This window comes from Lissotriton vulgaris, unplaced genomic scaffold (assembly GCF_964263255.1).
Source record: "Lissotriton vulgaris unplaced genomic scaffold, aLisVul1.2 SCAFFOLD_478, whole genome shotgun sequence".
In the NCBI taxonomy this organism is placed as follows: Eukaryota; Metazoa; Chordata; class Amphibia; order Caudata; family Salamandridae; genus Lissotriton; species Lissotriton vulgaris.
Genome location: NW_028254258.1, coordinates 289,453 through 316,488, shown reverse-complemented (window position 1 = coordinate 316,488; position 27,036 = coordinate 289,453). Strand labels below are relative to the sequence as shown.

General features: G+C 41.5%; 1 protein-coding gene across 1 annotated transcript; it reads right to left on the bottom strand.

Moving 5' to 3' along the window:
* On the bottom strand, positions 1–26,685 carry LOC147659603 (calpain-14-like). The gene is made up of 22 exons (XM_086951613.1): positions 26,356–26,685; positions 21,907–21,976; positions 20,818–20,936; positions 19,103–19,239; positions 17,908–18,082; positions 16,206–16,271; positions 15,091–15,176; positions 14,465–14,539; positions 13,841–14,001; positions 13,213–13,376; positions 12,732–12,743; positions 10,999–11,204; positions 10,134–10,164; positions 9,817–9,879; positions 8,853–8,910; positions 7,715–7,779; positions 7,210–7,278; positions 6,274–6,352; positions 5,234–5,350; positions 3,395–3,450; positions 1,648–2,042; positions 1–978 (listed from the first exon to the last, which is right to left on the bottom strand). Exons 1-21 carry the CDS (start codon positions 26,683–26,685, stop codon positions 2,016–2,018), a joined length of 2,166 nt encoding a protein of 721 aa, XP_086807739.1. The 3' UTR covers positions 1–978; positions 1,648–2,015.
* Between the last annotated feature and the right edge of the window lie 351 nt (positions 26,686–27,036).

Below are 27,036 nucleotides of genomic sequence, written 5' to 3'. Positions count from 1 at the left end.
TTCATAATATTCTACTATGTTATATATGATCAGGCTTAATGGCTGTGCAGTTGCATAACCACTAAACGATAACCAAAATAGACTACAGAATTAACAAGTTACCAACCAGCAGCAACATAATACTTAGACCCCTAATACCTAATATATTAGTTCCAGGGCATCGACAAAAACCTAAAATATACAATACTGCCATTGTGTGTATTTCCCATTAGCGGATGTACAGTGCGCAATGCAAAATGCTCGAGGCGGACAATCTCTAATTCAGAGATTTTTAGCGACGCTTAACAATACAAATTTGCAAAAATGTTCGTTCTAGTTGTGTACAATTTTATCTAAGCAGAATCCTTATACATTTGTCCCTACAGTTTGTGTGGTCAGAGAAAGGGACATTTGTGAGCTATACAAAATAGGCACTGGGTAATAGTAACACTTAGACGGGCTATATATTGTGCATGTGTCACTAGTTTGTAGAACTTCATCGCAACAACTTGTGACACTGCAGCAAAGAACAATTCCATTAACGCAAAACTTCTCTAGGCACAATTGGACATTGCCACTAGTACATCATACAATCCTTACAATTATCAGTGGTACTCTGTTTGAGGTAAACAGTATTTAGCAAGCATCAGGTACACACTATCATATCACAGTGCTTTCATATCATAAGAGAATTCCTTCAATTAAATTATATTAAACATAACAAATATAGGAGAATGTAAACACAGTTGGTTTTCGGAGACAATCTTGGTGTGTGATGGAGCTGCGAACAAGTGGAGATCACTGCTTCTAGCTGGTACTGAGACGTGGTGTGTCCAATCATCTCTCTGATCAGTCCTTTAACCTCCAGTTCACTATCTTAGATACCAGCATGGTTTTATTGAACTCCTTACAAGGTCAGATCTGCTGTCCAGACAAAGCTGCAGAAGACTGCGTAAGTCTTTGATATCCTTCCTGGGAGTAGAACCGGCAAATGTAGCCCTTTGAAAAAGAAATGGCAACATTAACTCTGTGAAATTATGTAGGTTACTTCAGTAACTAAATATTTTCTGGATTTATCTAAAGTAAAACCAGCAGGCCAAGTAAACATATCTCTACATTTTGATATTGTACAGTCTTTTAGAAATGTTTCTGCAAAATCAATTTCAGAGTTTTGACACCCAGCTATTAAAAGGTGCTTGCAATAAGTGATACTTTAGTGCACAAATATTTGCCATGATTTGTCCAGTACTACATGCTGTACTGCATTCTTAGAGCAGAAATCAGGCTCCCTAATGGGAGTGCAGGACCTGAAGAGTGTTTCTCCACACATCTCTTGAGGAGCTCTGGACTAGTAGAAAGTCTAGTACCATTGGACTGGCTTGATTGCTTATATTGGAATGACCCAAAATCAATGAGGAAACAGATCATTTGACATCAACTATTTAATTAATTGCCGTCTGGTGCTAAAAAGTTGCATGGGGAGCATCAATGGTGAAATTAGGGCCGGCCAGAAGAATCGATAGAGTATTGGCCAAAGGACTCAATATGTTACTCTGGCAAGGTTATAAACAACAGTTTCAGTAGTCAATTATGCAAAAAAAGCTATTCAGATTCTTGGCACTTTGCGATAGAAAAGTATGCACTTTAGCAGCTTGTAGTGACTGTTACCTGTGCCATTGATTGCAGCGGTCTGTGAAGGCGTTCCACTTGAAAATTCTATATCCATATCTTTAATTCTCCAGATTGTCAGATTAATTCGCAGAAGTCTTTGTGCAACGTACATGCTCATGAAATGCCTTAGGACACGCAATATAAATTACGAAATACGCCTCAAATAAATAAAGCCACTTTCTTCTTCAGTCGAGAGTGTAGAATTGCTGTAAAAACAGCTAAGTGCAGAATATTAGGGTCTGCATGGCAGGGCTGCATCACTGCCTTGTGTCCAATCATTCACCGCCCAATATTCCGTGTGAGGTAAATATCCAAAGATTGCCTACGGTCATCCAAATTCTGCAAGAGTCGTCCATGATCATCCTTCAGGAGTAGAGTGTGAGCATCATCCACTGCAAAGAAGAAGATCACACTGGTTGGTTGGGACACATGAAAGAAGAAGCTGATCATAGATAGAAATATTGTGTGCAAATCTATGGTGGTGGATGCTTGGGAAAGCAAAAAGTTAATAGCAAGCGAAACAAATACAAGAAATTTAGGCAAGCGCTGTACTGTGCGTTCTCCCATGAAATGGTGTCAGCATAGACCATTTGTATCACAATGAATGAGCGAGACACATGTGCATGGCAGGAAGAAATATAGACAAATAAGAAGGGAAGTAGGATGGAAATGATGACGAGAACGAAGGTGAATATATGACGTTATCCCTCATACCATCACTCCGCATTTTTCACAACGCAAATGCAATTGCTCCGCATTACCATTACCCCGCAAACTTTCACCCGGCTTATGACTTTACCACGCATGCCTTTACAACGCAAATGCATGCATGGTGAAGGCATACACTGTGTAAAAGTGCTATGATATGATATGGGTAAAAGGGAAAGAGGGGAGGGTAAGAATGATGAGAAGCAGGAGGAAGAAATGAAAAGAGGCAAGACGTAAAGAGAGAAGGAAGGGAGACTGGCTGGGAAGAAGGAAGAATAAAAGGAAGGTGGCACAGAATGAATAAAGCAAGGTTTGAGAAAGAAGGGGAACAGGCAGAAACGGAAGAAATAAAGTGAAATTGGAGAGAAATTAAAAAGTGGGGAACGAAATTGAGAGTGGGTGGGATGAAAGAAGGCAAGAGTGTGAAGAGGATGGGACCAATCGATGGAGGACAGAGACAGTCCGACAGACAGACTGATAAACAGACAGACAGACAGACAGACAGACAGACAGACAGACAGACAGACAGACAGACAGACAGATAGATAGATAGATAGATAGATAGATAGATAGATAGATAGATAGATAGATAGATAGATAGATAGACAGACAGACAGACAGACAGACAGACAGACAGACAGACAGACAGACAGACAGACAGACAGATAGACAGATAGATAGATAGATAGATAGATAGATAGATAGATAGATAGATAGATAGATAGATAGACAGACACCATTACTTTGTAACGCAGAAGTATTTTTTTCAAATTCATTTCCATAATATTTTCAAAATCAGCACTTTAGATCTAAAGGAATTGCTCCCCAGTCTAGCCTTTAATTTGCTATCGGTAGATGCTGTGAATCTGTGCTGTTATTGTCAGGGGACATATGCTGAATTGCCGTCTCCAAGCAAGGCTAGAAATATGTTTTCCAAGAGCTCTACATATTGCTCCATATTCCCCCTGGGCCCCAGTGCTGGTGGATGGCTTTATGTCAGCAGTTATTTATACAGCAATAAAGAAATGTAGCTTACCTCAGACTCTTGAAGGTAAATCCCTTTTCCATCTCTACTTAAGTTGTGAAACACTTCTGCAAAGATTGAAAACAGTGAAGCGTTAGTGGGTCTAGAAAGCAGAGCCCATGCAGACAGGTTATAATCCAAACAGTGCATGCGTGTCAATCCTATCCGCACTGCCAAACAGCAAGTTCTCTCTATGTTCACTTTTGTGGTTCACATTTGAGAAATGGAGGGAATTCCACCTTAGAAAAGATAGGGTGTCAGATAGGGTGTCAGACCCTCCCCCTTGACTCCAGTCCCAGAAACCAATCCATCACTCTGTGATACAGTCACCCTGGCATCCCATGCAACAGTGACAATGACATCCCATGCAATGGAATGTTTGCGGCTCAACTGCCAATCAGATTCCAGAGAATGTGTTCTGTGAATCAAAATGGAGAGCTCCATTCTTTGAAATATGCTGCTGCTGACGAGTCTTAAAAAGGTTTACTTGCCTCATTACAAGGCAGGAATGCCTCCTCCAGGCCTGTCGCTCCAGCCTCTGTTGGACTTCATCTCCCACCCATTCTACTCTGGCGGGGAAGAGAGGGTGCCGGGCAGGAGTTCGTGGGATTGATGCAAGATATAAACCCCGGTACTGCCTCTGTGAAGATGACCGCATGCACCTCCCCCCTAGAAAAAGAACATTAAATCTACTGGTAAGTGGTTTGGTTTTCTTTTTATAGGGAGGGTGCAATGGGCATTGGCATTCAGTGCATGTTATCTGCGGTCACTTCATCTTGGACCCATGGACTCTTTCTTTTAAAGTGGTAAGTTTCAAAAGGGAGGATGAGAATAGGGAGGCCACAGAAGAAAATGGAACATACATTTAACTGTGCCTTTGTTGTGTAGTACTCATGAATTCTATGTGTAAGGGAGAAATACTCGAAGAGTATTGCTAGAGTTACCTCACACCTACTCATACACCAATCTTTGTGTATAGGGCCCAGCATAGAGAGTGGAAGAATCAGGAGTGTGGGTCCCTTTACCAAACTTCTCTACATGCATCACAATTAAGTTAAACCCCTACTTCCAAAGAACCTCTTTTATGGTGACACCCCTTAAAAAGTGAGCATGGGATGGATTCAAAGTACGGACCCCAATACGCCAACAAAGGGAAGCAGAAAGCTTAGTTTACTCGTAGAAGAAGAATGCTAAGCATAAGGGTCAGAGGTCAATTTATTCCTGAAAAGTGCTTGAGATCTTAGAGCTAGTGCTTTAGCAATCCTATCTGCCTAGAATGGAGCAATAATTATTAATATTATACCCTAAGATTATCTCTGGTTGGAGTGAAGTGTCCACTTCACTCCAACCATCTGCAATCCAGACACGTTTGGTAGATGAGTTGCGATAATATTTGGAGATCTAATGTGAATCGTGAATGCAAACAATCATGATCCAATAACTAGTGAAAAAGCGGAGCTTTTTTCATGAAAATTAGCTATTATATTTTTCCCTAGATCAAAGGCAGCATTGCGGCATACAACTTCACTTCAAATTAAAAATAGGCATTTTTTAACCCTTACACAATTTGCAAAACAGGCACCTGTATTTTCTTTTTTTCTAAATAAAATCCAAGAAAATATATATTTTTTAATTTGGTTCAATATCTTAACTCATATACCATTGAAGAACCCACCGGTGAAGTCTGGCAGTGGTGCAGGAGTTTGTTTTAGATATCGATAACAGATATGTAGGTGAGTTAATAAATGGTGTTAAATACAAACCTATTGTTATATTTGTGCTACTGATCTACAATGCCTACTCTTTATTTTGATAGTTAGATATTTTGAACAAGTAAAGTTTTTTCCTTACCTCCATTGATCTCCAGCCGCAGCATGAAACAGACAAAATTCTCAAAGGTCAGTTTTAGAGAGGAATCGCCGTATCTTGTAGCCATCAAATTAGAGAACCGATTGCTAAGTTTTATTCCTTGTGACAAAACAGAAAAGAAGAATTTATTGATAGTGCATTAGGAAATACAATGATATTAATAATAATAATAATAATAATAATAATAAAAATAATAACTTTTCACATAGTGTAAAGCATAAAGAGAAGCTTGTCTTAGTGCTTTAACACCGCTGTCATTACCACCTAACTTAACAGTACTGATTTTAGCAACCTTGAAAGAATGAAAGGCTGAGTCAGGAGTACCACGATTTGAGCATATACCTAACAGCTCTGCTCGCTGATTTTAGGCCCACCCAAAAAGAATAACGCTGACAGACTGAAGAAACAATCTATAAAGCACCTTTGCAAGTACAACAGTTTTCATGATTCTGAGAACTCCAGAATGAGTTATATGTTTTGACCCTGCATGGTTTTCGGAACAGTAAACAAGCTCAACTAAAGAAAAGGAGTTGGTACCCCATACTTGCACCATTTTTAACTTTATCCTCATTTTCTCTGCCATTAGATAGTTCTATTTTCCAACACTTTTACCAGTGCTGATGGGTGCCCTTTAGACCTATTTACAGAGCATTTAAAAAGAAGACACATGTCAATCCTATGGCTGAAAATTATAATTAACTATTTGCCTCTGTTTCTCTGTCTCTGCTCTCACAGATTTTTAGAATTTGCCGCAGTATACAAGGTGGCCCAGATCTTTTACTATACCCATCTCACCATCTTTTCACATAGTTATTCAGTAAGCCATATCCTATACACAATGAGGGGGTACTGTATTCAAGCTGCAACAGGGTCATTATTTGGAATAATCTATTCAGAGTTCAATCGAGACCTGATCGAGCAGCCAAGTTTCTTTGAAGTATTTATATTGCCATAAGAATATATTTGCAATATTTTTGTTTTACTCAATATTACAAATCAGGAAATATAATTGTGGTAACTACCTTTTGTCTCTGCAATAGCCTGCAGGTCTTTCAAGTTAATGTGTCCAGATTTGTTTACATCTCTTTTCTGAAACATTTCCTGTAATTAGAAAGACATTTAAAGGTTAGTACTTCACATACAGTGTACCTTGCATGGCCACATATCAGGCACTAATTCAATAAGACCTGTTTCATTTGAGTTTTAAAATTTGAATACTAGGTGGTGGTAATGTTTGTGGCTTGGATACAATGTTCAGCCTCAGTCTGAGAGTTGTGTTTTTTGCACCCAGTAACAGCACCTCGGAAAAACCCATGACCACATGTAGCCGTTTTATCTCCCCGCTCCCTCTCCTGCATGTCAGGATGTGAAATAGTCAGTGGTTGTTCTCATTAACAAATTTCAAGATTCAGAATGGGTAGGTTATACCTAGAATAATTCACCTGTTTAGCATCACAGTCCAAGTGCTATTTGTGACAGAATCAAAAACAAGGCTGAAAATAACATTTGGGCCTGACTTTTTAGATTTGCAATACAGCCTTTGAATTATTAAGATTTTTAGAAACTCAACAAACTAAATTTGAACATATAATGATGCATTGTAGAAGGATATGTGATTGCAGCCATTTCACTAGTCACAATGCCATTTTTGAGAGAAATGCACATATTTCTGCTTGACTTAGTGGGCTTCTCCTCACCACCCTTATTTTCAATTTAATTTCTCCAGTTGCCTAGATGGGATCAATGCAATCATGTTCCTCTCAGGTAATCAATTGACTTGACAACATGAGTACCAGGTCACATTGATTATTTGTGAGGAGTATTTGCATAGGGGTGGTATTACATCCCTACTGCTCATATTAGTGGCTGTTGTTCTGGTAATAATGTCAGTGTGGTTTAAACAGACCACACTAGACCCCCATCCTTAATCAACTATCCATAAAATGAAACCTACATACCTGATAGGTAATCAACCGCTTCCACAGACTCCGGAATTCTTGCAAACTTAAGGTGCCCGACGTATCAAGCTAAGCAATTAGTTAAGAAAGATACTGCAGCAACAACACTTATACAGCTAAATACTTTATCGGCAGAATTTGCTAAATATAAAGTGAGAATGAATTTTGCTTCTTGGTATAGAAGTAGTTTTTCAACATAAATTTGCTTTATGTATTGCTGATTGCTGAAAATCGTTTAAATATGTAAATACTCAAATGGTTGATTGTCAGAATATTGATAACAAATGCATTATTTATTATAAATATCATGGCTTAAATATCTTTTGCAAAAATATTGATCCATTAAATATAGATTTTCTATGTATTAACTCTAAAGGGGCAATAATTTTGTAAACAATATTTAGGACATAATAATTTTGTGAGATGGTATTTAGGCCACGATATTTTGGCAAAATACTTATTCAGATCATTTCAGAAATGTATTCCACATATAATGAAAGGATACATCCAGTTGTGCCATGATTACTTTGCAACCATCCAGGCTAAATTTCACTGGGGTCTGTCTTGAATCTGGGGGAACAAAAAAGATTAAAGATTATTAAATGCGATGGTTCCATATTTATCCTTACATCTAACTAATTGCCTTTATTAACATAAATATTAAATAATAATATGTAGTTTGAATTTCTGTGAGCACCTTTGCTCTAACACTCTGTAATAAAAATTATACTTTCAGGTCAGAGCACAGTAAGCAAGACAAGCAGGCCATCATTAAGATGAAAAACCTAGGAAACCTGGCTATTGTGTCACTAGCATAACAATTTCTAAGATGTATTCCATTTGCTGGTAAAAATATCATACTTCTTGTGGCTCACTCAGGGCACTCTGCCTCCTTTTGTTTGTCTATTTTTTATTGAATACATTTTATTAGAAATAAATATAACCTCGAAGTGCAAACCTTCCATTAAATATTAAAATTTGAACAACCAAGTAACGTTGTCTGTATTGAAATAATAAATGAAATCATAATGTCCAATTTAGAGTTTGGCAGATAGGGTGCTCTGCCACAAATATTGAAGACTAGCCTGTCCGTCAAACCCTCATTCCACCCGGTCGGGCAGACCATAAGGTTTTCGATGGTGCTGCCTCCACAGGCTCAGCCGTCAAAAACCTACATTGACAGCCTGACAGATTAAGGGCTATTGGTGTTAAAACATTCATCTGATTGCCCTATTTAGAGCAGATGGTCTGACATTCTTTTATTTCTGCACCAACACTACATTCACTATACAGTCTGTGTATGATTATACACTGTTCATCAATTGAATAATAATTCCACCTTTAAGTCCCAGATGCAAATATGAGGCTTGGAAAATTCAAATGTAGTGTTTTATGTTGCATTTTAAGTATAACTTTTAATGCATTCTGCATTACATATTTTTAGGAGTAATACACTGTTACCTCTTGTTTCTGCAAGTATTATACTATGGCCTTTGTGCCATAAAGGTATCTGGAGTGTAAGATATTTGTATCTTTATTGTGATACCCTAGTTACAAAGCACAGACATCCATGCAAGGGAGTAATGAATGGCTTATAAAGGTGCATATAAACAGTACAAAAAACTTGCTCTTAGGATACTCACTTGACCAGTTCTTTTTGTTCAGGAGTGTCTGTAGTTGTCCAATGTTGATTTCTGGATGCTAAATGAAGGGGGGAAAAATACTATCTTTTAAAAAATTGTAATGAAACATTCTAGTTTGTATTTGCTACTTCTTGCTACTGCCACCCTAAAACAAACTCCTGAGACATACATTTAGCTTTAGTAAAATTTTAGAAAATGAAATTTCAAGTTGTTTATATGCAGGACAGTTCTTAGTTTTACATGTGTCCTTGATTTTGTATTTATAGTCGGGCACAAAGATGTAGTAAAAAGTAGTGATGGCTTAATCTAAATGAGGACTCTGCTGTCCCTCTCCTTTTCACATAATTGAACAATAATTTGAACAATGGAAAATTGAGTGCTCCATTGAAAACAATAGAGTGCTCCGGGCTTCTTCTGGCCACATTCCAATGTTTAACAAAGGCCTCATGGAGCCCGAGGGGATTTCAACTCCCTCGGGCTCTGTGAGATCTTCGTTTTACAAATTAGAACCTTCTGCCATCTAGGAGAGGAATGTTCTAATAGTCTTAGAGCCCCCATTGTGGTCTCAACCTGCCATTACAGGCCTGCTCCCCTGTTAAAGGCTCTGTCCTTCGGCTCGGGCCTTTAACGCTGGAGGGGGCCATTAAATGGCCGGTAGAGCCCACTACGGCAGGCTCTACACTAGAATGGTCTCACATTTTTCTTAAAGGTAGCAAATGATTATTGGACCAAAAAACATAAAGTGTATTACACAGACAATATGCAGGCAAATCTCATTGATGAGGATTATAATGCAGCAGCATTGAGGATTAGTGTTACTCTAGAAAAAGCACTGTAGTAAATTTGAGTCTTCTATCCTATATAGGAGTTGTTCAGTATTGTATCATTCTATTAACGGGGTAGTATTATCACAAAAAAGACAACAAAAAGCATTTAGAGGGAGAATCATGTTTTAGTCACTTACATTCTGGAAGAAATCTACAATGTGATGTTCCCAAATCTTCTCATCCTGTTTGTCAAAAATTTCCTTCATGGAAAGAAAAGATAGACATTAGATCATGGGTGGGAACAACTCATGTGATCATTAAATGCAAATCTAATGTGCTCCAGTTTTTAAAGCAACAAAGCACAGATTGGCAATACAGGTTATTAATTGTAGAATTAGCTAATAGATACAATTTCTTTAATTCGACCTAATTCTACAGCATTTTATTCTCCTCATTGACATTCACAACTTGTTGGGACACACATTCAATTTATGAGGTTTGAGGGAAAGCTTACCTTTTGACACAGAATCTGGTCCCCGTGCGCACTGAAAAGAATAAACAAAACGTTACAACTCTTCACGGTGACCCCTTTACAATTTGTAATAAAGGTTTAGATCACATATGTGTTTATTCAGTTCATCATTTTAATGATATATTTTGTTCCCTTTCTGAGCAGAAATTCAACAGAGAAAGAAATGCATGAGGACACTCTGTAACTTTGTTCTTCTAATCATTGCAGATGTGCTACATTGTTTGAGGTTTTTTTACATCACTTATAGTATTTTTGTTTCCACCTTAGCAAATATGCCTTAATACTTAATTAAAAATGTTTGGACTGAAGGCTCCTTCCTTTTCTCAATTAGCCATCTACCTAACCTTGTGACCCCAGCAAAACAGAATTCGCCATTTAGGGAGATGTTCACTTGGCAGAGGGAAGAAGAAGAAGAAGAAGAAGAAGAAGAAGAAGAAGAAGAAGAAGAAGAAGAAGAAGAAGAAGAAGAAGAAGACGAAGAAGAAGAAGAAGAAGAAGAAGAAGAAGAATCTGTTACATGGTATTCTACAGAAATACAACCTCCAACCCTTGTTCTGGAAAGTGGCATGTGCATGTTACATTAGGTCTTCCCTCATTTGGATGAGAAACACCACTATGCAAATGAGGGATTCTTTATTTGCCTGAATAGTAAGGCTTGAATGAGGCTCCTTGTATAATGAAGAGATGGGTGTGCACAGAAACCACAACAAACAGGAGTTTGCAATGGGTTTTGAGCAACATATACATTTCAGAGAGAAGACTTACAGGTGATGGGATACAGTAAATGTGACTCAAGCAATGTATTACAAAAGACTGAAATGTCAAGGAAGGAGGAACGGGGCCTTACTAGAGCGTGTGCTTCCGGGAGAAGACGCGCAAGATGAACTCGCACTCCTGGCCCGGGTCAGCGGTAGATGGAACAATGACGTAGTCACCCGGCGTCAGACGGAAATCCTGGGTCACTTCACGCTCATTTATGAAGACACACTTCATGTTGACTGGAGACTGTGTGTCAAAGAACTTCTTGGGGAGCTTTGATTTCTCATTTTGGTACTGGTGGTGGGGGAGAAGAGAAACAAAAAAAAGAGATACAAACATAAACATTTAAGACAACCAACGATTCTTCGCAGCCTGATACACACATTATCATGTTCAACTTTCGATACAGTCCTAACAGGCATTCGCGTCATGACTCAAACTGTGAACGAAAGCTTACTGAATATGTATGAACACTTTTTTCCACATGAAGAAAGGTTGATTGTGAGTAAAATATCAGTTCTCTGACGCCATTGCTCCTTACCCTTGCAGCTTCTAGGAATACTAGCTTCTCTAATGTTGCTATGGATTATGCAGTGTCAGTCAATATGAAGATGTGTTCTTTTTCAGAGGCACATTGATATCCTTCGGTTCTAATTACAGTTAGTGTTCAATAAGTCTGGTAGTCTTGGAGATGACCTCCCGGTAACCCAAGCGCACTAATTCATTGCGTGATAAGCCGCATCCGTGACGTTACAGGCGCCTATGATTTTTGCACCTCACCTGCGACCAATACTAATTACTACGAATATATAGGATAGAATTAAAATTGAAAATGGGCTCAGGCCACGCTCTGCACATTTCCCAAAAGAGTCTAATGAGCATCCCATGTGTGAATACAGCATTGGTGGCGCATTTCAATGTTATTCAATTACTGCTGCAATGCACTTTATTGATTTTCACATTATTGCAGGTGCTCTGAGAACCAGCTAGTTTTGTATCAATCAGTCAGTAGATTTGTAGAGCGCTTCTTGTCACCCGTGAGGGTATTCAGGGGCTGGCCTTTGAATGGGAAACGGGTGGACTTTTACACAAAAAGACATCTTTTGAATGTCTGGCCATGGTTGAAACCCTGAACTCAGTGATGAAAGTATTTGAACATATGGATTTCTTCATACACATTATGAATTCAAATCAACACTCAGGATTTTTCTGGTACTTCAGCCGTTCAAAGTCCTACATTTTAAAAAATTTGTGAACACTTTAATCCTCTGAAATGGACATAAGAATTATTTCTGCGTGGTTTGCTATTCACTTCAATGCATGCCAATTTAATCGACATTAACGCCTTGTCAATCTCCTCATCACTGTCTTTAATTAACGAGGTGAGGCATTACCTCGATGAATAAAGGTCCTAATGAGGAAGACCTGAACTTTATGTAGAGTAATGAAGATTACCAGTAAGTAATCGGCCTTTTATTGTGCAAAATATTATCAAGGATTATACCTTATTCACTGAGGTTTGAAATGGTTTCTGTAATGACTTATAAAGTGGTAAGAATGAGGGGAAATTTGGGATTTGTTTAGTCCATCAAGGTTTTTGAGGTAAGCAATAATTAAATTACATAATTTATAATAAAGGCAGAGAATTAATTTCATAAATGATCTCTTAAACCTCCAAATGGGTCATAATAAAGTATGAGATTGTAATGCCACTCTCAATGTCAAACAAGCTTCACTTGCAATCACACATTTTTTTGTCACAATACGAGGCACAATACTGCAGGTCTTGGGCACAAGAAACATCCAGATGAAAACACTCACCTCATGTGGCACCTACAGAAAAAATAGAAAAAACATGTGTTAAACTATGAACTTTGAAGAACAACATAAAAACAGCACTTTCGTTTCTAATAAATCTTATCCCACATTTACGAACCCTAAAAAACAAAAAATACGAAAACCTTCTTTTTTTGAAAATAGAAAGATATTTCATAATTTCAATCGTCAAATATTGCTGTTGTGTTATTAGATTGTTCGACTAAGCAATATTTATTTGGATATCAAAATATTCAGATTAGCTACTGTAGGTATCAAGGTGATCCAGGGCTGAACATGGTAACTGTTAAGGAATATTTTTAAAAACTATGAAGCAGCATTATGTCCGGTACCCATAACCAATCACACTTAGAGGAGCCAACTGATCTAAGAATGCACTTTACCCTTGTTGCATGCACTTTACCCCTTATGCTGTTTAGATTATGCGCTCTGATTTTTTATGTATATATTTAAAGGTTCCACCCACCTTGAACACAGAGAATCCAATGTACAGCGGAGGCGACTGGTTGCGGTGCTTGTGGGTTTGTTTCTGAAGGAGAGACACCAGCACATTGCAGGTATTCTTGAACTTTTCCAAGGAATCGCCTGCCTTAATTTTCAGTCGGAATTGTGGATTCTTCGAAAATGTTTCTGAAAATAAGACAGCATAATTTAATAACGCAGAAGGACACTTTGGGCAGTTCTAACCCTATTTCAAAGGTTGACTTTGTGTTTGACAATAGTTATTATGTTTTTTGTGAGGAGAATGATTTAGTGAAGGACTAATTTACATAAAATGGGTTCAATATTATAATGGATGTTCTGAAAATCCACTTAGGAATGATGGGTCATATTAATGAAGATCCAGTATCCATAACTCTTACAGTCTCATTTGCTCTGACTTTTAGGAAGTTATAAGCAAAGTCTGGATCCCAATCCACATATAACTCCTGCATTGCGGCTTACAAAAGATTGAAACTGTCCCTTCCCGTGAACCATGGACAAAGAATCGTAAGACTCACTAGACTCTTTCAATGGCTCGAACATGTCACCTTTATGTAGGTTGACTCAAATCCATGCAACACTGTCGCTAGCAGGCAAGTAACAATAAGTACCTCTGAAGCTCATCCGTCCTCCCGCCGACTCTCCGGAGACCCAGCTGCCTGTCTGCATGGAGAGCGTCCACTTCTTGCCGTTCTCTAAGCTCATCAGATCCGGAGTCAACTTGCAAATGACCAACTCTACAAAATGAGTCTTGAAGTCTTCCAGTGACATCCTGTGAGGAACACCAAAATGGGACAATTTCAGAGATCTGTATCATCTGATTACAGTAGCAGAAGTCACTACAGGACAAAAGGAGCTCATATCTCAATTTACGGAAAATGTAATTGTTTCGATGTTCTTTTCTCTTAATAAATAAATGAGTATCAATCACGTATAAACACAACTACAGCGTACCACTGCTACACTCCACTGCTGCACTGCACTCCTACAGAATGCAATTTGGAAGAGTTGAGGTGCTTTCTGGATGCCATATTGAGACATCATAAATAGAGATTTTGCAGAGAGGGACGAATGTGAGAAATTTAGGAAAACAAATGTTGTTTGTAACTATAACAGGATGTATTGTATTAAAGGAGGAGTTGCGGCTGCACACCCCGCGCAAGTACACTGTGGGTGTAAATGTGAAGCAGCACCTGCCATGTTTTGAACAATAGTGTTAGCTACGACTCACTCACCAAAATTCACCATCTTCTCTGGTTCGCCGCAGTAGGACCCTCTCCTTTAAACTCAGCTGATCCCATTTCGAGGAACTAGAAGGAAAACATAAATATTGTAAAGCGATGCAGTTATCTGGAAAGGTATTGGTCAGCTTCATAGCTCTCTCTCTCTCTCTCTCTCTATATATATATATATATATATATATATATATATATATATATATATATATATATATATATAGATATATATATATATATATATATTGAATACACATGCTTGAGTGTACCCTTATACACATGTGTGCACACATACACACACCAATGCCAGTTTTCGGCTGCTCTCACACGGTTTTACCACCTGAGGAATTATTTCTCGCTCTACAAGAATCTTTTGACTGCTCTTCAGATTTCTACAGTAAGGGTGGCGGGACACCAGGTTATGCTCCCCATCACTTTGGCACATATGCTAAAAAGCTGCGCGGGGCGTACTAACCACCCTACATGAACACCCAGGAGGTGTCTCCATATAAGGAGTGATGCCCATGGATGGCAGTCTTCAGCCTGTCCTGTCAGTTTCATGGATACACAAGTGTGCGTTGGCATTGTATTCTGGGATATGTACACACCATGAGCTATGTACTCACCAGTCACTCCAGTCTCCTTTCCATTCGATCTTGCCCCATGGATTCCGCAGCCGCACTAGAAGTTCTGACCCGCTTTTGCTGCTCACCTGTAAAATATGACGCAGATAATGCATTAAAAAGGTAATACTTTAACAAAGGAATCATCTACGAACTTTCGAATGAAACACAATTTAACTAGATACATGACAAGAATTTGAAGCAGCTGTTCTTGTTCTAGGGTGCTCTTACATATTTAACAGCCTATGTAGTTTGTTTCTGTTAATGGGGAATTCATCGAATTGCGTCATAATATATCTCAAAACCCCAGCTGGCATCATCAAATAAAGAAACATTCTAGAATACCACTTGTTGGGGATTGTTAGAGAAGCAGGATTGGGAGAAGACAACTGTTTTGTTCTGTACACTGAATATCCCCTTTAAATGATGGTAAGCAAACTGTAACGTAAGTCCTCAGAAGAAGAGAGGCCCCGGTGCTCCCTACTCCTTTTAATAATAATAATAATTGCTATTTGTAACCGCTTCGCTGCGGCGCGAATTCTGCTCTGTGCGGAAGAATTCCAGGCGTGCGGAAAACAGACGGCCCCCAGCCATCTTCTGCACACGCCCACCGTGATGTCAGACGGTCGTGTGCCGTCTAACGCACCAAAGAGGCTAGAGTGCGAACATATCATCCCCTCAAGGGTTTCAAGGCACCGGGGGCCATTGGGGAGATTAAGTGAGCTATTGCCCAGAGTCACAGGATGCTGAGCTGAGCTGCTGCTGGCGATCGAGCCACGAGCCATGCGGTCCCGAGTCAGACACTCTGGCTGCTGTGCCACACCTCTTCCGATTATTACTGCTTCCCCACCCCTCCTTTGATCTTTCTTAATATCTTCAATAAATAAACTCAAAATTGCAGACGCTGAAATGTACAAAATCATTTTTTGTAATTTAGATGTTATTCTGTCTTACAAAATGTGGGGGAATTTCTCCTATTCTTGAGGTTTTATCAAGGGAATGTCGACCTTTGCAGGGCCGCTGCCTGTCATTGGTGTGGTTACTAAAGCAGGTGGTACAACTGTGTTTGATGTTTAAGATGTGTAACATAACAAGGTAGGTGGGTTCGGTGGACTTACCTTTCGGATGCCGGTGAGAGTGTACGCGTGGCCCGCCACCAGTCCATTCTCTAGAATCCTTTCTTCCTGGAGTGAGAGAGGGAAGGGACATATGAAAAACATGTCACCACATGCACAAAACATAGCCAGTCATCTGCATTGTTCTCTGCACGTGGGGCCAAACCGCTCTTCAACATTACACAATGAGTGATATCGCAACAGCTTTTGGGGGATGATACATAAGCTTAGCCCAAGGTCCTCCTCAGATCCATAAGATGAAGTAAGATAACAACTGCAAGGCGTCACCAGCAGAGGGCAGCAGACAGCACCATGCTGGGCTCAGGCAAAGGGATATTGTTGTCTGTATCAGCAATATTTCTTAACCCACTCCTAGTTTTAACACATCTGAACACCCTTGATTCACTTTAAATAGAACAGCAGTGGCAGACATCTGCAGTCTGTGTTAGTCACCCTCGAAGTGATACTGTCTTTACAGTCTGAAATTATTCTATACATGTATTTGAAATTATTAAAGCTGATCGTGGGTGTGTTTCACTGATTTCCTGCTTATACAGAGCTCTTCCTTGTGTTTTGATCATAAGGTTAAACAAATTTCGATATACCTGCACATTGCTGCATTTGGGTGAAACATAGCAACGCTCTGACGCCCCCAAATCTTGACTTCTCAATGGCATTAGTGCTATATTTGTATATTATATGGAAGGCTTTCTTTGAGCAACACTAAAATCTGCTATATGGAGTTTTGTGCTGTTTTAGTGTTAGCCCGTATATAGGGCGCTAGCGCGTCATTGTGCCATTTTAGATGAGGTAATAGCTCCGCCCACTGCACATGCAGTGAGCAGTCATTAATTATAGGTGTGCCTGCTGAAAACAAAGAGCAGCGTGCTAGCATAATCGTTCCAGATGCCTGCGGCATTCGTCATCTAATGTGTCTTCGTAGGAAACGTGAGGATTGTCTTAAAGGCACAGAGGCCCATTACAAGCAATCTGTGCCAGGAATTTTTAGCCGAAGAGCAGATACAAGATGGCGTCCCCAAGCCAAAAAGAGCTTGTAAGTGGAATCACAGGCACTTCAGATAGATTTGGAGATATGTGTATACCTTGCTACTCCTGGGAGGTAAATATGTGTCTGAAATATAGTGATATTAATAAAACAGGTGAAAACGTGCCTCACCCAGGTGGTTCCTGGGCAAACATCACTGATTTTGGTAAATGTAAATGTACAACTATGAGTGGTCCAATTACATCATAATAACATTTTCCCTTTGGGGTGCTCCCAGTCCAATGAAATTCAGGCAGCCTATCTAGCCTTTAATTTCAGTTTGGTGCCCTAAATAAGAGGTTCCCTGAGATCACCGCTGGGTGCAAGCTTCGTGGACACAAAGCAGACATGCCCTCTATACAACCCTTAATACTGCACAGACCTGCACTTTACCATCTATTACTTCTTAGGCTGGGCTCGTCAACCCTCTGACTAGTGCAAACCAGTCAGGCTTTCATTCTATACATGGGGCATATGCATCAGGAACCTTAGATTAAATATATTTCGATGGAGATTGTTTACATATTTATTGGTTCTGAACCCCCAACGGCATCTTTGCATTTTGACCTCTTGGAGGCATCAGTGGTAGATGCACTGACCAGGACAGTGGATGCATCATTCATTGCCATTGGTATGCCAGGCCAACCAGATTTCCCTTACCCCTGAAAGCGTCTGGCAGCCCATGAGCGAGCCGCTGTAGGCCGCGCGGACCAGGATGTCCCACAGGCCGGGCGGGGAGTCTTCCAGCTTGATGGAGAGGTTGACGCCACCGGTAAAGTCCACCAAAGCTTCAGACACCTGGCCGATCTGCATGTCCTCATAGGAGCCGCAGACCCTGAGGAGAAAAGATGCAAGAAAAGAGTGTGAAAAGAAGTGTGATGAACACGGGTAGGCATGTAAGGCACAGGTACACACGCAAAGCATCCCACAGGGTCCTCTGGCAGAACCATAAAGGCAGAAAATCACCATTTGGTGTTTCCCTAAAGTCATCTCTCCTCCTTAATGTTTCGGTTTCTCTTTCTATGGCCCTCTATCTTTCATTTTCTGTATTTCTCGCCTCCCTCTGTCAATCCATCTCCCTCTTTGTGTCTTTTTTGCTCTCTCACTCTTTCATTATATCTCTCGATCCTCTCTCATCACATCTCTCTCTTCCTCCTTCTCTCCATCTGCCGCTCTCTCTTTCAATTCTCTATTTCTCGCCTCTGTCAGCCCATATCCCTCTCTGTATCTCTTTGCTCTCTCACTATATCTCTCGATCCTCTCTCATCATGTCCTCTCTCTTCCTCTTTCTCTCCATCAGCCTCTCTCTCTCTCATTTTCTTTATTTCTCGCCTCCCTCTTTCAATCGTCTCCCTCTCTGTATCTCTTGTGCTTTCTCACTCTATCAGTATATCTCTCGTTCCTCTCTCATCATGTCTCTCTCTTCCTGTTTCTCTCCACCTGCCTCTCTCCCTCTCTTTCTTGTTCATTCTGTTTTTCTCTTGCTCTCTCTTACACACTTTCTCTCCCTCCTTTTCTATTTTAGTTGCTCTACAGTTGAAGCTTTCTCTTTTTCTCTCCAGTTCCCTTTTTCTATCACTCTCTGGCTATTTCTCTTTCACTCATACTATCTTGGTCTGCCTCTTTTCGCTTATCTTTCCTTCTCTTTTTATATTTTCAACCTCTTCTTATCATTTGCTAACTCCTGGGAAGACACATTCCCTAATTGCAGCATCCCAAAATATAAAATGCGCAAATACTGAGATACCCACTGTTCTAGGTAATTTTTTCACTGCTGCTATGTGACTGCTCATGTCTAAATCCCATACATTTCTTCTGACCAATTGGTTATTTGTAGACACTGGGGTGCACTTACTTGGCGTAGGCTTTCTCAAGGAGCGCTCCCCAAAACAAGTTCTTGTGAATCGAAGAAACGAAGATCAGCCTCCCGTCCTCGGTGACTGGCAGCTGGTCGTCGACCACCACATCCACCCACTCTCCAAAACGCCAGAACTGGGAAACGACAACACAGAATGGAGAAAGAAACAAGGTTAGAACTGTGTATCCACCTGGCATGGTCTGAGGCAGAGCTCATAGCAGTATGCTGGTCATGTATCTGATTGGCTGTAAGCATCAACCAATCACGACTAGTATTCATTTTTTATATTAGAGGATCCAAATAAGTCGTAGGCTGAGGGACTAAGGTTTCATGTTTTGCTTGTCCGCGGTAATAGATTTTAATCATATGACCACTGATGACGCAGTCAGAATGGGGGAACATCCATTACCACGCGTTTTTTACACCGCACTACCATTACAACGCAGGCTTTACAACGCAAGTCGTTACCACGACTTGCGCTGGAGGGCGCTCTAGGTTAAGGAATAGTAGATTTACTATTCCAACACCTTCCCTACTGTACGTAGGCTGGTGTTGGAATAGTACATTTTACTATTCCTAAGTCCAGCACCCTACAGCGCAAGACGTGGTAACGACTTGCATTGTAAAGCCCGTGTTGTAATGGCACGCGGGGTAAAAGCCCGCGTTGGGTTGACATACAACCGTTAGAATGTGGTGCTTGTCTGACAAGTAGGTCTGTCCACTCCCTAAAATGATGTTGTGCTGCCTCCTGTATCTGGACGTCATCGTCAGGTTCACAAAGTGGGAGTAATTAACCTACCTCGAAGGAGGCAGGAGTGAGGTGTTCCTAGTGGCCATAGCGAAGTGCACCTGGACTTGGCAGTGAATATGGTACATTACCATGATTTACAATTCAAGTGCAACATTTTGGCCTTGGAGTCCATTTTACCTTATAGCAGCATGGCCAATATACTGAACTGGGGAGGAGGGGGGGGGCGTGAGGGGGGTGGAGTTCTGCTTTCTATGAAAAGGGAGTCTGCTGCAAAGAAGTGCCACAGCATTAGAAGCCAGAAGGGCCAGGGAAACAGGTTCCAAAACTGCTGGGTTTCATCCAAAGAGTGGGCTGAGCTTCTTGGACCACAGGAAACACAGGGCTGTTGTCTGTTCGCATATGGAGAAATGTTAGAGTAACACTGTTCTAGTCCGGATCAGCAAGTGCTACACACCCATCTGGCAACTGACTAATCAGGAAATGACGCCATCGAGGTGGCATGTCAGAATATCACAGTCAGAAAAATCACCTGACATCTAAATATTGTATACAAAAATATCGCCTCATTGGGTGTAGATTTTCTATTATTATCTCAAATTGAACAATATTTTTGTAGTATTTAGGACACGATATTTATGTCAGACGATCTTCTTGTTGTGATGTTCTGTTGCTAAACCCGCCCTTCAGGAATAAGACTCTTGCCTGAAACTCTTAGGGAAACAGTGTTGAATACTTTCCCTGCCTATTCCACACTTTCCTAGAATTCATGTACGGGCCTTTTCAAATGGGTCTGGGGGCAGCCATTATACTGGGGCATCACTGCCAATGATCATCATGGCATAGAGAAAGAAACATTCTTTTTGTGCTCTCTTTGGTACCCTAGTACATCAGGAAACCAGTGTCATTCAGAGCCTAGACTACCCATCATCACGTCTGTTCATCACTCTCCAAAGACACTCACCCGGAAGTGGAAGATGCCAGCATAGTTTTTGTCGAAGCTTTGATTCTGAGGCACAACGTTGGCCAGGATGTCTTTATGAAACGTCAGCGATGCCAGAGCAGCCAAAAACCAGCAGTTTTCTGTGAAAGATAATGGTACAACAGCATTCAAACATTCATTCATGGTCAGGATTGACTTGAGATTAATGTATTTTTATATTTCATTATGCTATATTATACTGTGGTGTTATGCTATGAACTGCATGCTGTGCTATGCTCTGTCATGTCATGGCATACTATGCTTTAAAATGCTGCTATGTCAAGCTATGGTGTGCTGCTATGTCTTGTTACCCTATGCATCGTTTTGCTATAAAGTCTTTGATGCTGCATTGAAGTGGCTGCCTCCAGGACAGAGCAGTCTGCAGGCAGCAGGTCTTGTGCCGGGAAGGCCAGCTGATAACCTACAGAAGGGTCTTGAGGCCTGCATTGTTGCTGAAAGAATGTAACATTCTAGTTCCTGCCCTGCTGTCAGGGATCACACAATCTGGCTTTATAACAGCAAAATGTGTTTGTTCAAGATCACACATACAACACCATATGGTTCTGCGCTGGCTTTAGGGGCACTGACTTCATTGCAGCGAACATGTGTCCATTACTTGCCCCACACACAATCACTCTGCATCTGTCTGGCCTGTCTATGCTTTTACATATTTGCAGAAGGGACAAGTGTTGAGGTAAATGGGTACAAATGGCGGAAACGTGGCTCGTGACTGTGTGTCTGCTGCCACTAGAAATCTGAAGCCGTGCCCTGTGAGACTTATGCAAGCAGGATATTATTTTTCAATTATTTCCTGTAAAATGGGAAAGTGAATGGGAAAGACAAGTGACTGCCGAACACGAGAGCAGGGTTAATTGGTGCATGCTTCTCGGTGCAGTCACGGGCTCAGCCCAGGGCTCCGGCAGCTCTTAACTGCTGAGTGTTGCAATTTCCGCTGAGCTCTTAATTCACAAGCAGTGAGCTGGAGTCCCCGCCCCTGCCTTCCTGCTAAGTGCCAGCTCACGGGCCTCTCAGAACTGCACACACATCACAGCCCTCTCACAGCTGACATACCTGAGAGCCCCTGGTGGAGATCGAACCTGCTCGCGTTTGTGGCATAGAACTGCGGGTTCTTCTCGAGCTCCTGCGGAAGGGAGAGAGGGAGAGATGTGAGGTGGGGGGCAGGTGGAATGCAATAAACAATGTCTTTGATTCACTCAATAGTTTACTTTCTGCTTTTAACGTGTAATGCTCAAGATGAAGGGTGACTAAAAGCATGGACATTTTTCGTCCTTCCAGGCAGACTGCTGAATGAGCCATGTGTGCAAAGACTGCTATTTCCCCATACATAACTGCAGAGTGGACAACTACACCCTGTGCAAACAGAGCCTGATATACAAATGCACAATTTTGTAATTTTTCTTTCTTCACCACAGGAAAAACATGTTTCCAATGGAGAAACCTCTTCCCCTTTGCCACAGTAAAACTCTGACAATTTCCAGAGTGGGAAAGGGTTGGATAGGAGTTTGGGAATGCCCACAAGCTTACAAGGCAAACTGCACCTTCATCCCCCACTATGCATCCCTTGAATAAAGTTTACTACTGTGTCATTCTTTGCACTCATGGCAGAGAATAACATTGTAGTAAAAACCATTTATGTCTGACAGGTATCCTTTTCAGGTCTGCATAGACATAGCTCTTGCGCCAGCGTCATGTTTAAAAATAAAATCATAATAAAAATACATGCATATATATTCTACACAGAGGCCCTCTCTATTTTCCAGTGTAATTCATGTTTTATTTTTGCCTTCTACAGCATAAAGCGTGAGGCAATGGGTCACATATGCCCAGCCGCCTAAATAGGAGAACATTTATCACTTACTGTCCCTTGCAAACTTATACTTTCCTGCATTGTAAATGGCTTCAGCCATATCTGGAGCTAGCCAAACAAGCATTTGCAAATACAATAGGTCTGACCTTGAAAAGCTTGCCATAGTTCTTTCTGCGTATTCTTCTTGCAAGCATATGCATAAGACATAAAAGGTTTAAAAGCGAAAAAAAGCAAAAATGGCACAATGGAATGCAGGCAAGCATTAGCCAGATGAGAGGCCCAGCATGTGGCGGGGAGGATGGCAGAATGCCACGTGTGTATAGTTTGTTTAGGTCGGAAGATGCGAGCTTCTGTGCTGCGTTGCATGAAAGGGAGCGAGTAGAAATACTCCATTTTCAAAGACATGGAGCATTTCTTCTCTCTGATGGCGCTGGTGCACAGTGTGCCTCGTAGCACCAACGCAGGCACTCTTGCACAGTTGTGCAAGGGTGCCTGCGTTACAGGCAGTATTGATTTGTTGCATGAAAGGACACCTCCCTGACAAAAAATATTCCTTAGAGACATATTCCTCTATCTATGTGTGCTGTAGAATGCAGCAGACATTGAAAGAGGAATTAACGAGGGGAAATACAATGTAATTAACGTTGTAATGCCTATCTGGGGCAAGGTAACGCAACGCAGCACTATGCACTGCCTTGCTTTACTTTGTATTTACCAAACCACCCAAAGTGACGTTGAATTGTTTAGTAAAAGTGAAAAATGAATTTGCGTCTGGGCTGCTCCACAAAAATGATGCAACCTGTTGTATTCCTACATGATGTCATTCCTAGAACTTTTACGTGTCATGTAGAATGCTTCTGTGTCAGCAGCCATTCTGCTCTTGGACCTAGCTGTGTCAACTGCTCTTCTCTTCTTGTGGATGTCAAGTTGTCATTACCTTAATTAAAACTACTTGCTACCTACCTACGCGTTGGCTCTTCACTACACAACCCCATTCCAAAATCATAGTGAATCTGGGCCTAGGTCTCTGCTGCAGCTCCCAGGACTGTAGTAACCCCCTCTCCCCTGGATGAATGGATGGGCTGGGACAAAATGGCGGACTGCTCAATCACATTACACCATGTGTGCACTGCAGACCTTTTTCCTGAATCCTGAAGCTACTCTTCACACCCAATTAATCATAGGTCTGCTCAAAATCATCACCACCATTGTGCCTCTCTCTAACAGTGTTTATTTGCGCTCCCTTATTCCAGGTGAGAAACACTTATGAGACCGTGCAGTAGTGAAAAACAGGCCGCTCCGTGTGAAGGCCGAAGAATTAATTGGCTGATAGTAACAATTTAAAAAATCCCATTTCAAAAATGGGTCACCTGTAAATGATGTAGGAGTGTCGTGAGCTTTAATTAACAGCTTAGTGCCTTTTCAATAAAAGCTCTGCTGACAAAATGTAATTGTTCTCGTATTTATTATGTTGAGCCAGACACCTCTCCGCTTCATTGCCAAATAGTTAAACAGCAACGATGGCTCCATTGATAGCATTAAAATACAATGCTGCAGCAGCATCTAGTGGCCGGAGAGTGAAATGCATGGATGTCTCAATAGCTCCTGTGCGCTGGCGGAATCAGCGTGCGCCTCGGATGCGCCAAACGTGAGCGTGAGGGCGTTTGGTTCATAAAAGCACGGCGAGCCAGTGACTGCATTTACATACGGCATGCTGTCTAACGGCGGCATAACAAAAGCTGCTGCCCCCTCCCTACAGAATATGACGAGGGGTCCTGAGCCTCCAAATTCTCAGAGAATCGCCGGCCTCGGCCTGAATGGGGGTGGGGGGGCATTGTAAAGGGTTGGGGGTTCCGCTGCTCCCACAGGGACTGCATGCGCCTGCATTACACCCCTGACGTCAACGCACGTTAGGTAGTGCTTGGCCTTGATGTTCATAAAATGATTAACAACGAACGCTTTCTGAGTGCCTCAACCACAAGACACTGCTTTGCCAGACCATTTGAGATCAGCTTGTCAAGGAAGGGTGACTGTGTGATATTGTGTAACACACGAGGGCACCATACCTTAAACACTAGAATATACCCCAAGTGCCTACACAGCTAAGCCACGCCCCATTACAGAGCCTAGCCCTAGATCATTAATCCATAGGCTCCAAACCCTAGTTATTCCTCAACCACCATGACACCTCCTAATATTACAGCCGTCAGCGCTTCACTTCTGAACAATGTCACACTGCACCCTTGACAACATCACACGCCATTGCCGTACTTCCTAGACAGCGTGTCTCCCCCTTACATCACACCATGTTGCCAAAGCTTTAACACCACGCAGCGCTTTCTTCACAGTGCAGTGAATCACACACCTTGACAGGGGCCGAGCCAGGAAGCCAGAGCGCCTGCCTCTCTTCTAAGACCAGTGACCACTAGAGCAGGTGTCCACTCTTCAAGGACCACCACACTTCCCGTGCGCCCCGATCACACTGAAGCCCCTACTCAAACGGCACACGTCTTGACTTTTTCTCCCCGCCCGGCTCATGTTTCCGAGTCCCAAAACTATGAAACAGCACAATGCAATGTATCACTTAACCAGCGGCAGGAAGTGGCGACGCCTCATACCAGCTGTAATTGGCATCTAGACACAAACGTGAGCAGGCCAGTGACGGCGCTGGGCACGTGGAGCCGGGGAAGTAAACATCAAGGCAGACACGTCGAAAACACAAGGTTTAAGGGGCCTAAAGAACATGGGGAAAGGCGCGTTTAAAGTAAAATCACAGATACAGTCAACAGATGGATTGTTAGGGACGGTGACTATATAGATATAGACACAGCAAGTTTGTGTGAGGGTGTGTATGTGTGAGGGTATGTGTGTTAGTGTGTGGGATGGATGGTTGAGTGGGTGGATGGATCTGTAGATTAGACAGATAGACAGACCGATTAGATGGATAGATGGAAAGATAGATAGAAATATGGATAGATAGACAGACAGACAGACAGACAGATAGATAGACAGATAGATAGATAGATAGATAGATAGATAGATAGATAGATAGATAGATAGATAGATAGATAGATAGATAGATAGATAGAGATAGATAGATAGATAGATAGATAGATAGATAGATAGATAGATAGATAGAGTGAGGGTGATAGATAGATAGATAGATAGATAGATAGATAGATAGATAGATAGATAGATAGATAGATAGATAGATAGATAGACAGACAGACAGATAGATAGATAGATAGATAGATAGATAGATAGATAGATAGATAGATAGACAGATCGACAGATAGATAGATAGATAGACAGATCGACAGATAGATAGATAGATAGATAGATAGATAGATAGATAGATAGATAGATAGACAGACAGACAGACAGACAGACAGACAGACAGACAGACAGACAGACAGACAGACAGATAGATAGATAGATAGATAGATAGATAGATAGATAGATTTTCTATACACTAGGCCCATTTGTTGTATCCATTATTAAATCAAGAAAAGACATTCAATTGCAAAGCCATCACAAAGGTTGTGAATCTATTCAATGACAATAAGAGAGAGAAAGAGTACAATTCACTGAGACATCAGGGCTTTCTGCTGGATCTGTAACCTGTGACACCAGGGACATGCACAACACATTGACTCTATCCCCCACTTGGATCACCCCCCCGATTGACTTACATGTGGCCTTTTCCACTGAATGTTCGCCGGCATCTTCTTCAGGAGATCCCCAAATCCAATGGAGCGGAGCTCAGCGGGGAACGTCTCATCCACAAAGAGTTTCTTGGTGCGCACGCACACTTCAAGTAGGGTTCGGTAGTCTTGGCTGAGCAGCTTTCGCGGTTTGCGGAAGGTCCCAGTCCTCACCAGCTGCTTGGCCTTCTTGTCGGCGCTCCTGAAGCCCCTGAACGGCATGGTGAAGTAGGACTTTGAGGGCAGGTGAGCCGCCCGCCCAGGCACTGTCAGAATATAGTCCCTTTTTCGAAGTCTCTGGAAAAGAGTAAACGGCATGCTACTGTTAATTCGCTGTTTATGCCCTCTGGCATTTCTTGACATGGGCTCAGGGCAAAAGAGATTTGTATTTCCTGATGCTTGAAGAAGTGTTCTGTCCTCCAGCTCCTCACACAAAACCAATAACCAGCTATGTGAAGCAGGGACCAGCAATCACCCGCTGTGATTGTAGAGCGAACCTCTATCTGATGCAGCAGGGCAGACACTCTTCGCCTTAATGACTACAGACACAACAACAGCTGGCACAAATACAAGCCAGCACGAGTAATGGTTCATGCTAAGAACGAAGGCGTGACAGGGCATGAGTCGTACAGCAACACGCCACACCCTGACAGTTTATCACCCAATCAC

What these genes read in the sequence shown, in the direction of transcription:
- LOC147659603 (XM_086951613.1), bottom strand. Translation starts at nt 26,685, where the DNA reads ATGCCGTTTACTCTTTTCCAGAGACTTCGAAAAAGGGACTATATTCTG. An exon ending in TTCAGTGGAAAAGGCCACAT is followed by an intron (nt 21,977 to 26,355) that starts GTAAGTCAATCG and finishes TCCCTTCCGCAG; the next exon opens with GAGCTCGAGAAGAACCCGCA. An exon ending in AGGACGGATGAGCTTCAGAG is followed by an intron (nt 13,377 to 13,840) that starts GTACTTATTGTT and finishes TCTTATTTTCAG; the next exon opens with AAACATTTTCGAAGAATCCA.